The sequence below is a fragment of the Malania oleifera genome, chromosome 7, assembly GCF_029873635.1.
Source record: "Malania oleifera isolate guangnan ecotype guangnan chromosome 7, ASM2987363v1, whole genome shotgun sequence".
Taxonomy (NCBI): Eukaryota; Viridiplantae; Streptophyta; class Magnoliopsida; order Santalales; family Ximeniaceae; genus Malania; species Malania oleifera.
Genome location: NC_080423.1, coordinates 59,724,769 through 59,737,692, shown reverse-complemented (window position 1 = coordinate 59,737,692; position 12,924 = coordinate 59,724,769). Strand labels below are relative to the sequence as shown.

The 12,924-nt window shown below is 36.5% G+C and overlaps 1 protein-coding gene across 4 annotated transcripts in view; it reads left to right on the top strand.

Annotated features, from left to right (window-relative positions):
- The window catches only part of LOC131160413 (twinkle homolog protein, chloroplastic/mitochondrial), a 115,075-nt gene that overhangs the window by 44,813 nt on the left and 57,338 nt on the right, over positions 1-12,924 (top strand). For all 4 annotated transcript variants that reach the window (XM_058116074.1, XM_058116076.1, XM_058116077.1 and 1 more), the window contains exons 11-13: positions 59-144; positions 234-294; positions 10,659-10,841. In XM_058116074.1, coding sequence (XP_057972057.1) covers positions 59-144; positions 234-294; positions 10,659-10,841 — 330 coding nt within the window. The remainder of the gene's footprint in view (positions 1-58; positions 145-233; positions 295-10,658; positions 10,842-12,924) is intronic.

Sequence of the window (12,924 nt, the reverse complement as noted above, 5' to 3'; positions counted from 1 at the left end):
GATATGAATTAGCATAATGTAGAGATAAAGGGTTTATGAATTTTTAATATTTGTACAGGCATCTCGTATTATACTTGCCACAGATGGGGATCCGCCTGGTCAAGCCTTAGCTGAAGAACTTGCTCGCCGCCTTGGGAGAGAAAAGTTCTCATTGTTCTTGTTTGCATAATTTTTATGGAAGTAACCTTGATGCAACTTTATCAGGAATAAGCCCTTTTTTCTTGGGTCTGCAGATGTTGGCGGGTCAGATGGCCGAAAAAAAATGATGCTGGGTATTACAAAGATGCAAATGAGGTTCGTATATGTTTTTGTGCATGTGTGTTTGTATTTGTATTGTGCATTCTAGGTTCAGTATAAAAATTTGGGTAGCCGAATTATTTGCTTTATTTAATTTGGATGATAAAATATTTCCTATATATATATATATTTATTTATTTATTTATTTATCAGACTATGAGTTCCTCCAGCTGCATGTTGCATATTATTAATGTATGATAATGGGTGTTTGCACATTTGTTATTTTCTATTCTTTTATGATTATTTTCCATGCATCTCTCGCAAACTGCATTTAAGAAAAGGCAAGAGTATGAAATGTTGTTAATGAAGTCAACTTTTAAGAATGTTTTTATCTACACACACACACACACACAGAAGAATGTGTTAGATGCAGTAATTTATTCTTCAGCTTTGCATGATTCATTAAGGATCATGGCATGCACTATGAACTTTTTTGAGTTTCATAGGGGAGGAGAGTGTGTAAGAGAATCAACTCTACTTCCATTGCTCTTATCCCAAAAGAAGATCGTCCAGGGAGGGTGAAGGATTTTAGGCTGCGTACTATAGACCCATTGTGGTCTGCCCTTGCTCGGACCTTGCATATGTGGAAGCTTTGTGCATTGGGCTCCCCTTTTTTTTTTTTTTTTTGAGTTTGGTTAGTGGTGTTTATAAGGTGCTTTCAAAGGTTCAGGTTGAAAGAGGTTGAGTGTGGTTGTGGGAGATACGGTGTCTTTGGCCCACTTTTGTGAAAGACACACAAATCTTAGATGTAGTTTTGGTAGCCAATGAGGTGGTGGAGGATGCAAGGAGGAGAGGCAAGAAAGATACAAGAATAACAACAACAACAACAACTAGCCTTAAGTCGACTAAGTGGGATTGCCTGTATGAATCCTTATCCCCTAATTCAATCGATCAGGGGCATTTCTTCAACTAACATAAAGCTGTTATGTCCTTCCTCACAATCTCATATTAAGTTATTTTAGGTGTACCTTTCCCTCTTCTATTACCATTAACAATAACTAGCTCACTCATCCTCATTGGTGCACTACTTAGCCCACGTTTCAAATGCCCAAACTATCTAAGCCATCGAACCCGTACCTCCTTTTTCTTATCTTCTATTGGTGTTATGTCTAGCCATATGGCAGATATGTTTGTTCCTTAATATATTCTTTAATGTTATACTACTCATCCACCTTAGGATGTGAATTTCAGTCACTTTTTGAATATGTTGTTTCGTAGTTTTCTAGTATTTTGATCCATATAGCATTGCTGGTTTTATCACCATTCTATAGAACTTCCCTTGTAGTTTTAATGGTATTCTATGATTGCACAACACACTTGAAGCTCCTCCATTTCATCCGCCTGGCTTTAACCCTATGCACAACATCCTCTTCAATTTCTCCCTCCGCTTGCGTAGAGATCCAAGATATGGAAATCTATTAGTGCTGTTAATTTCTCGATTATCAAGTTTAATCTTATCTTGAATATTCCTCCTTACATGGCTGATATTAAATTTCATATTTTTTTGTCTTGTTTCCACTTAACCTAATACCTTTAGATTCTAAAGCAGTTCTCCAAAGTTCTTAGATTGTACTCATTCTTCTTTCATCAATCAGAACAATCTCATCTACAAACAATATACACCATGGGACTTTGTTTTGAATATTTTTAGTGAATTCATCCATCACCAAAGCAAACATATAGGGGCTCAAAGTAGAACCTTGTGTACACCTATTGTTATTTGGAATTCTTTTAGACTCTCCTACTGTAGTCCTAATGCTAGTCATTACTCTATCATACTTATCCTTAATGAGATCAATATATTTGTTGCATACTCCCTTCTTTTCTAAAACCCACCAAGGATTTCCTTAAGTACTCAATCATAAGATTTTTCTAACTCAATAAAGATCATATGCAAGTCCCCCTCCCATTCCTTGAACTTTTCCATTAGTCTTCTTGTTTTATATATATATATATATTCTATTGTTGATCTCCTGAGCATAAAATCCAATTGATTCTATGTGACCCTCATTTCTATTCTTATTCTTTATTCAATTACTCTTTCCCGTAGTTTCTTTGTATGACTCATAAGTTCAATTCCATGATAGTTATTGCAATTTTGTATATCACTTTTGTATTTGTATATAGGTATTAGTGTGCTTTTCGTCCATTCCTCAGACATTTTCTTGGTTTTTATAATAATGTTTAGATTAGATACTTCCTTTGTCCCCTAGACACACTTCCTTTGTCCCCTAGACATTTCTAAACTTCAAGTGGGATGTTATCTTGGTTTTATGTTGCTTTTTTTCTTCCATTTCCTTGTACAAATATCAAATACTAAAACTTTATGTTTTGAGTCAGACTTTACCCTAGGATAACTTTACAATCCTTACAAGAAAAACGATCTCCTCACCTAGTTGAGAAAAAATCAATTTGGGTTTTATTTTGTCCAATCTTAAATGTTATCAAGTGTTCTTCTCTTTCCTTAAAGCAGGTATTCATTATAACAAAATTGTATGACATGGAAAAATGAAAAATCATATTCAATGGGCTCATTTTTATCTCCATATTCATCGCTTCCTCGTATCCTCTCATTGACTTTGTTGTCCTTTCCAATATGTTCAATTCAAATAAGCTCCTAGGAGTGTTTTTTTAGATCCTTGTATCCCTTGTATAATACTATCTATGACTTCCCAAAATTGTCTTTTAAGGATTTTTGTTAAGCCTAGTTGGGGAGCATACACACTAATAACATTTATTATCTTTTGCCCAAAAGCTATCTTGAATGGAATCAAATCTCAGGAATAGAATTGCATTCTTGTGTTTGGTTTGCGGAATAAAGAATGGAATCGTATTTTGGCCTGAATACGATTCCTGCGAATGATAAAATCACGATTCTAGTCCAAATAGGCTGGAATCGAATCAATCGATCTTCATTCCAAGGAATTAGACTCATTTTATAATAAAAAAATTCTAAAAATAACAAATGCTAATAATTCAATTATTATTACTATTTTAATAAAAATAATAACTACTAAATATAATTGCAATAACAATAAATAATATTTATTATTATAAAATAATAGTAACAATGAAAACAATATTAATAATAAAAAAACCAAAAAAAAATAATAATATTTTTTAAGGATATTAATTATTATAAAAATAATAGCAGCTAATAATGACTCAATAAAAATAAAATTAATATTGTAAAACAATAATAACAACAAGAGCAATAATAACAAAAAAAGGAAAAAAATAATAATAATTATTTTGAGGATAATAATTATTGTAAAAATAGTATAGCAACAGTAAGCGATAACAATTACATAATAATAAAGGCTATTATGAAAATAATAAAAAAATAATAATAAAACAAAAATAACAATAAATAATAATAGTAATTGTTATTATTGTTGTAAAAACAATAACAACTAATAACAATTACAATAACGAGAATAACAACTAATTAGAATAATAATTAAAAAATAATGACAAGAACATTATACATAATAAAAAAAAAATCCAAAATAATAATAATAATAATTTTAAGATAATAAAAAATTATAACAACTAATAATAACTATGATAAGGATAATATTTATTATTGTAAAATAATAACAATAAGAGCAATAGTTATAAAAAAGGGTAAAAACAATAATAATTTATTTTAAAGATAATAATTATTATAAAAATAATATGACAACAGTAAACAATAATAATTACATAATAATAATGACTATTATGAAAATAATAATCAAACGAAAACAACAATAAATAATAATTCTCTCAATCCTACAAGCCAACGTCGCAAGAATTTTGAAAATAGATAGAAAATACAGTGGGATACTAAAAAGACAAGTTTGAATGAGAGTAATCCTACCTCCTAAAGAAAAGAGAGCACCTTGCCACCATCTAATCACTTAGACACTCTCAGCATTAAGGTCAAAAACTAGTGAATCTAGGGTTAGCCCGCAAAGGTACTCTGAAATAAGATAACGACCATTCCATAGCGACGTGACCTACCTCTAAGGATAACTCCCTACCATGCTCCTTCGACAAATTAGTAGTGGCGATATTGCTCCTCCCCAAATTAATCTTAAGCCTAAAAACCCTTTCAAATATATGAAGATGCCCTTGAATATTCGGAAAAATGACCTATGGTCCTCTAAGAAGAAGATAGTATCGTCAGCAAACTGAAGATGCGAAACCATTACCTTCTCCCTCCCACTCATATGCTTTTCTCTACTAAGCACAACTCTATCGACCATCCTACTCAAGGCACCTGCCATTAAAATGAACCACGAAATGGAAAGAGGATCTCCTTTATTAGAATAATTGTTGGAGACTCAAATGATGGACATACAAACATAATAACTTATATGATGTTCTATATCTTCACGAATCTAGGAACTCTTGCTTGTATTGTGTCATTTGGTCTACATAGGAGCTGATAATATTTAAAATTATGCAGGATTATACATGAAAGAACCTCTTTTGTCTCTCTCTTTAGTCCTATGTCTCTTATCCCTAGGAGGTCTTCCTCCACTAGCAATTTTTATTTTTGGAATCCCCCTCATAGCTCTAAACCAAGATGTAGGCTCCCCTATTCACTAACACTGAATAAAACACTTTAGAAATACAATCTTCCATCCAACTTTGCCATCTCTCTCCAAAACCCTTCTTCATAAAAGTCTTATCCAAGAAATTGCAAATCACCCTATAATGGGCTTTATCAAAATCCAACTTAAACGAGCCCCTTTTTCCTTCTCCTAATATCCTTAACGACTTCATTCTCGATTAGAATCGCGTCCACTATCTATCTCATCCCCACGAAAGCACTTTGGGCATTAGTAATAGGCTTATCAAGAACCACACCCAACCTTCTAGTTAGTACTTCAATTATTATTTTATAAACATTGGATACTAGAATAATAGGTCTATAATTAGATATCTTGGTAGACCTGCTTTTTGTGGGCACCAAAGTTATGAAGGTAGAGTTAATACTCTTACATAAAATCTCATTCCAATAAATTTCATTAAAAACCTTCATCAAGTCATCCTTAAAACATTGCCCAACAATCTTGAAAAAAAAGCCAAATTGAAACCATTTGACCTTGGAGCTTTATCCCTTTCCATTGCAAAGATCCCCAAAAGGTCTGTGGCTAAGCTATCTAATCATCAAGCAAAGGGTCCTACTTTAACCCTTCTTGCATTGGTCCATATTCATTTTCCTTAGAAAGCAAATTACAATAAAAATTAATGATTTTTGAAGCTATCCTACTCTTATCCGAGATAAATCCCCATAGCTGACTCCAATTCCCTAATCAAAATTTTCCACATTTTCCCGCTTGCTAACTTGTGAAAAGTTTAGTATTACAAACACCTTCTCTTACCCATTTAAACTTCGTCTTCCGCCTCCAACTTCTCATTTCCCTAAAAATCACCTCGTCCAATTCATTCTTTAATGATATTCGTTTCTTCTCCTCCTTCTCCAAGAGAATAGCAACATCTTCCCTACTATCTTAGTTCAACCAACTCACATAGAATACAAGTCCTTTTGAGCCTAATGCCCCTGAGCACCTCCTTATTCCACTCTTTCAATTTTTCTTTCAGCCTCTTCAATTTCTTAATGAATCTAAAACCTTCCTAGCCCCTTATCCACATCCTTGCTCCAAGACTTCTTATTTCAAATCTAGAGGGGGTAGGAGTTGTAGGACCCTAAGACACCTTCCTAGATTTCAATAGAATAGGAAAGTGGTCAAAGGTGGCTCTAGGAAGAGTGACTTGAGAAAGACTAGGGAACTCATCCTCCCACTCAATAGAGAAAAGGAACCTATCAAATCTACTAGTCACAGCCCTAGCCCCACTCACCAACCATGAAAAGTTTGCATTATTCAAAAACTCAAATTGCTCTACCAAATAAATAAATCAAAATTTTGCATTGTTGGGGTAACCCTACCGCCCCTTTCTTTTCCCGAGGAAACCTCATAGTATTGAAGTCACCCCCCACTATCCACCTAGGGGAGCAAATGTCAGAAGTAGAGTATTGATTGTCCCAAAAGGAGCTCCTTAGAGTAGGCCGAGAAGGACCATAAATTGAAGAAACCCACCATTGACCTTGGTCTCTCACCTCTAACAAGATAAAAAGAGAAAAGAAAACCTAGGCTGTCTATTATGGATATGATACTGGTGTCTCGTAGCACAAGAATGCCCCTCGCCGACCCTCGAGAGGGTACAAAGATCCAATCCTTGTAACAACCTTCTCAAATCCCCTAACAACCTTCCCATTGATTGATTCAAGATTAGTCTTCCGAGTCAAAACAATGTCAGGAGAACGTAAGCAAAACTTACGTAATAACACTTTTCTTCCTAATGTCCCCGAAGCCCCTAACGTTCCAACTTACAATCTTCTTAGTCTAACTCGGTTACCCCCTCCCATACCCTTTCCACCCCCATATTTGATGGAAGAAATTAGATTCTTTAATTCTTTCTGACTGTTTCTCTTTCATCTCTCGTATGTTTTAGGACTTATTCCCAATCTAATCTCAATTCTAGCACAACTCACAAGTTTCAAACCAAGGTCATTCGAGGTTCATTTGGGTCTCTAAGTTTCTCTCACTACCCCTTGAACCAAGAATAGAGACACTATTGCTAGCAAGACCTTCCTTGTGACATACAACATCAAAAGAAAGGGAGGACCAAGAAGGAAGGGGAAGGATACCTATTCCATATTTGGATGAGTTCTAATTGTTTAGAGGATCTTCATCGATATCCCTCCTAGCATCATGAGGAATATCAACAAGGTCAATATTTGCAAGAGTATGCTCAGGAACTAGGGACAAAGGACCCTTTTCAGTCAATTCTATGCTCTAGTCTTACCTGTGCTTTATAGTATCATCATCCTTTTGCTTAGTATCATAAGACAAATGAAAAGTCTCATCTCCTAATTTTTGAGTTGGGAAATAAGCTCTTCTTTGGTATTTCCTCATCTGCAATAGCAAGTGTTCCCTCTAAGAGTTGGTCCTACTTATTCTCTCTTCCATAACTAAATCGGCCCATAGCTAGTTGACCAACAAACCATTTTCAAAGTCATAGAAACTGCTTAAATTATGTTCCGAATTTGAGAGATTTTCTTAATCGTTGTCATCCCCAACACCTTTTGTTGCCTCGTAAGCGGATGATGGTGGAGGAAGAAGACTTGCAACAATACATGATGCGAATACCTTGCCGTCAGGTGGAACCTCTTTCGCCTGGTTGCAGATATCGTTTAGATTGCCTACCGGAAAGAAGCTACATTGCCTCAATATCTTCAAGATTCCTTTCCCCCTCTGAATTCTAAAAGCAATTGTTTGAAATGCCAACCTTGTCTTTAGTTGGAGGGTCCTTAAGAGAATTGTTAGGGGATCGTCTCTGTCCTTGTGTATAGTGATTAAAGGAGTTGGGAATCACTTCTATCTCCTTCCATCACATTGATTCTCGCTGGGCTTAGGGTTAATGGGCCTCCTTCCTTAATTCTAGTGGGAGATAGATTTTTCTTTTAAGTTAGAATGGGACTAGTTCCGATATTTTTTCTAACGATCCATTTCGCCATTGTTTTGGATGGCCTACTGTAGCTAGGCCCAATCTTCCACTTCCTACATCCTAAATTAGGATAGGAAACAAATTTGGGAGTCGAACTAGGTAGGAAAGCTATCCTACTGCTCCAAGAATCATGGGATTCACCTTTCTCTATTGATCTCCTATCGCTCGTCAGATGTTTTGATGATGTTGGTGAAGAACTGTTTCCTTGATAACCTCAACTCCCTGCTCCACTTCTTTGAATGCGACTCATGACCGATGAGGTTCAGAGAGCCACATTCTGTGCATCAGAAAAGTAGCTCCGCTAGCAGGTTTGGTCATAAGCTTCATAAGTGCTTTGAAAAATCTTCTCCACCCTTCGCTGTTTTTGCCTTTAGGAATACATAGGGCTTGGTATTTTCCTCTTTTTATCCCCTTCTCAGTGCATAGAAATCTCCCCTTCTAATAGAGTTGTAGTTTGATGTTGACCCATGTGCGCCCCCCCCCCCCCTTTTTCTAAGGTTAAGACCTCCTCAAATCAGCTCTTTGACGTCTTGTGGACCATCACAAATCACCCCCAAAGCCTTGATGATCCAAGAGGACTCCTCGATCTTTAGAAGGATGTAGAGAAGTGTCTCCTAGAGAACTCGAATATCAAATGGCTGAGGGGTCAAGGCAATTTGCGCAAAGGGTTTTGTGCTCCACCTTGATAGTCAAATGACCTCCTCATCGAACTTTGGCTCCATCGTAGTTTTTGGCTTAATTTCTGCTTGTTCCCCCATTTTCAACACTCTCCTCATAGGCAGCCTAAGGTTTTGTTTCGTGTTTCACAAGGGTTAAGCAAGGACACCTATTATCCCCTTTCTTGTTTACTTTGGTTGTTAATGTTCTTAGTTCTTAATAGGATGATTTCTCAAGCCCAGTACTTGGGTGTTATTAGCGGTCTATCTATTGGAGGGGAGGGGTTGAGATGTCTCACTTTTAGTTCACTGATGATATTATCTTTTTCCTTGGGAATAATGCTTTGAAATTTCATAAGGTTCTAATTTTGCTTATAATTGTTGAGAAAAATCTTGGGGTTGAAGATTAATCTATCCAATAGTAGTGTAGTGGATATTAACTCGTGTAATAGGGAGTTTGATATTTTTAAATCTTTAGTAGGTTGTGAGCCTTAGTTTGGCCTTTGTCTTATCTTGGTCTTCTTTTAGGGGGGTTAGCCTTTATTGGATGCTTTTTGGGACCTGGTGATTGAGAAAGTGGATAACAGATTAGAGTGGTGGAACTGTGGCAGAGGGCTTGTCTCTTGTTGGGGGTAGAATCACTCTCATTAGTGCTTCACTAGCTAATATTCCTGTTTATTTTCTCTCACATTTCAAAGTTCTATGGTGGTTAGGAAGCTAGAGAAGATTATGAGAGATTTCTTGTATTGGGTAGAATAATAGGGACCATTTACTTAGTTGGGATTTTGTTCAAAACCATGAGGGGGGTCTGGGTCTTGGTAGTGCGGTTTCTAAGAACGTATCCTTAATAGGGAAATGGTTATGGTGGTTTCCTTTAGAATCTAATTCCCTATGGCATCAATTAATGAGGGGTAAATACGGAATACATAGGAATGGGTGGGATTCTAAAGGGAGTGGTAATGTCACTCACTCGAGTCCTCGGAAGTTTGTCTCTCAAATTGCTAGCCTTTGCTTTCCTCTCACACGTTTCAAAGCAGGCAGTGGTGATAAAATCCATTTTTGGAAGGATGCTTGGGTTGGTGAGTTTTTTGTTGGAGCTGTTGATGCCATGCTTGTTTGGCCTTTCCTCTGTTCACAATGCATGAATTTCAGCTTCATATTCTTTTGAGAGGTGCTCTCTTTCTTGGGATTCCCATTTTTTTTAGCAGTCTTAATGAAAGAGAGGTTGACGAGTTAATTTGTTTACTGGGTGTCCTGGGTTTTTTATTGCCAAATTCGCAGAGGGATACAATGCTTTGGATTGGGGACGCTTCAGGGCCTTTCTATTCGAAGTCTCTTTTTTTTTTTTTTCTTTCCAATTTAATAAAATCCACAAACCGTAGCCCTTTCTTCTTACACAATGTTTGTTTGGAAAGCAAAGGTTCCTTTTAAAATCCAGGCATTCATTTGGACTTTAATTTTGAATAATACCAATGCAAATGATATGCTATTGATAAGGAGGCCTTACAAAGCCCTCAGTCTAGATATTTCTATGCTGTGCTATGAGTGTAATGAGACTATTAGCCATATGTTTGTTCGTTGTAAGCTAGAAAGGTACATGTGAAAGAGTTTGTTTTTCATACTCTGGTGAGCTTGGGCAACTCTGACCACCACTCAAGATTTTTTGATGGTTTAGTTTTGGGGATTCAGGAAGAAGGAGAGAGAAGGATATTTGGGGCTGCTGCTTTTACAATTCTGTGGTCATTTTGGCTTGACAAAAATGCTATAGTATTTAAAGATCTGAAGACTTCTCCAAGATCGCTTAGGGAGAACGTTATTTTCCTTGCTTCCTTTTGGGCTCATTGTTTTGGGATTTTGGGGAGTCTTTTGCTGTCAGATGTTAAAAGGGATTGGAAAGCAGGTTTGATGTAATTTTTTAATATTTTTTCCCCTTTTTGTGCCTTTTCCCTTGAAGGATTTCTTATCCTCATTTCACCATAATTATCTCTTCTTTTTAATAGATTTGTTTAATTATCTGAAAAAACAATTTGCTTTGTGTTGGACATGTGCTAATATTTAAATTGACAGCTTCTCTCACGAATATTTGTTCAGAATGCCTGTTTGAGCTAGAACACTGATCATCTGTTTTGATCTTTCTCACAGGTGCTCATGTATTTAGGACCTGATGGACTTAAGACAGTAATTGAGAATGCCGAGTTATATCCCATACGCGGGTTGTTCAACTTTAGAGATTTCTTTGACGAGATTGATGCATATTATCATAAAACTCAAGGTTTTGAGCTTGGTGTCCCAACTGGTTGGAGATCTCTGAATGATTTGTACAACGTAAGCGTATTGTGCTTTATGCTTTGGTTTTGACTTTTTTGATCCTGCCATTGGCTTGTTTTTTCGCAATCTTCTGAATTAAATATTAAATTTTTATTGTATCTGTGGGATTTCTAGGGAATAAATTAGGAAATTCTATTTTTTGCAAATAAAATCTGAAATTACTATCTTAGATTCTAGTAGTTTTTCGTTTCCTGTTTTCTAGCCTAGAGATCTGCTGATTTGATTTGCTGATTTTGTGGCCTTCCTAATTTGGTGGCCTTCCTTTGCTATTTATCTTGTAATCATGTCTCTTGAAATTCAATAAGAATGGTTATTCTTCTTCTAAAAAATCCTTCATGGTATCAGAGCCTTGTGCTCTTTTTCTATTTCGTTCTTTTTTCTAATGATGTCATATAAGTCGGCGATGACCGGCACCCAAAGAAATCCTACCAGCTCTTCCGGTACTTTCGAAACCATTCTGCCCAATCCCAATATTCCTCCCAAGCCTGTATCTGCCGAAAACTATTCCCAGAATTCAGCCCTTCATCTTACGGTTACAAAACTTAATGGGTACAGCTATCTCGAGTGGGCTCAGTCCGTAAAATTGGTGATTGATGGCAGAGGCAAAATGGGGCATTTGACTGGCGAAATATTGAAACCTGCTGCTGGTGACCCGAATATAAAAAAATCGCAGTCCGAAAATTCTCTTATTATTGCTTGGCTCATCAATTCCATGGAACCTGCCATTGGAAAAGCTCACCTATATTTCCCCACTGCTAAAGACATCTAGGAGGCCATTCGAGATCTTTATTCGGACCTGGAGAATTCTTTTCAAATATTTGAGTTGAAAACTCCACTCTGGAGATCCAAGCAGAATGATCGCGATGTTACTATTTATTTCAACAAATTGGTTACTTTATGGCAGGAACTTGATTAGTGTAATGATGATGTTTGGGAGAATGCAAACAACCACACTCGCCACAAGAAGAGAGGAAAACGACAGGGTTTATATGTTTTTAGCCGGCGTTAATCAGAGTTTGGACGAGGTCCAAGGGTGCATTCTCCGCAGGAAGCCATTGCCCTCTATTCGGTAAGTTTTTCCTGAAGTTAGATGTGAGGAGTTGAGGAGAAAAATCATGCAGCGCAACCCCGAACCTGGTTTCAACCTGGAACCTGAGAGCTCTGCTCTTCTGTCAAGAGGTGTTGATTCTGACAACAGCTGGTGTAAGAAACCGTGGTGTGAGCATCGCAAAAAACTGTGGCATACAAGGGAGACATGTTGGAAGCTTCATGGTAAACCAGCAACTTGGAAGCCAAAATCCAAATGTGACAGTCACACCTACCAAGTCACTGCTGAAGAGACTCAGGAGCTTTCTACCAACTTGAATGCAGTCCCTTTTACTAAGTAGCAATTAGAGCACCTGTACAAATTGTTTCAATCTCCAAAACTGTCCTTAACTTCGTCTTGTTCTATTATAGAAGGGTAACTCTTTTGCTACTGCGTTTTTAGGTGTTATTCCTAACTCTGTTCATTCTTGGATAATTGATTTTGGCGCAATTGATCTTATGACTGGTTGCTCCAAATTGTTCTCATTCTATAGTCTGTGTGCAGGCAATAAAAAGGTCAAAATTGCAGATGGTTCACTCTTGGTAATTGCCGGGATAGGAACTATCAAACTCACTTCGTTGTTAACTCTCCATGATGTGCTCCACGTTCCCAATTTGGCTTGCAATTTGTTGTCCATCAGTAAAATTACCTCTGATCATCAATGTCAAGCTAATTTCTACTCTTCTTATTGTGAGTTTCATGAATTGACCACAGGGAGGATGATTGGCAGTGCTAAGGAAAAAGATGGACTCTATTATTTTGACGATGGATCTAACTTGAGTAGACAATGTCAAAGTACTTAAATTCTATTTCTGTTTTCAAAGGTAATGATATCATGTTATGTCATTATAGGTTAGGCCATCCTAGTTTTCAATATTTAAAATACTTGTTTCCCAATTTATTTCGGAATAAAGTCCATATTCTTTTCAATGTGAAGTTTGTCAGTTTTCTAAACATCATCGTGCATACTTTTCCACCCAACCCTACAAACCA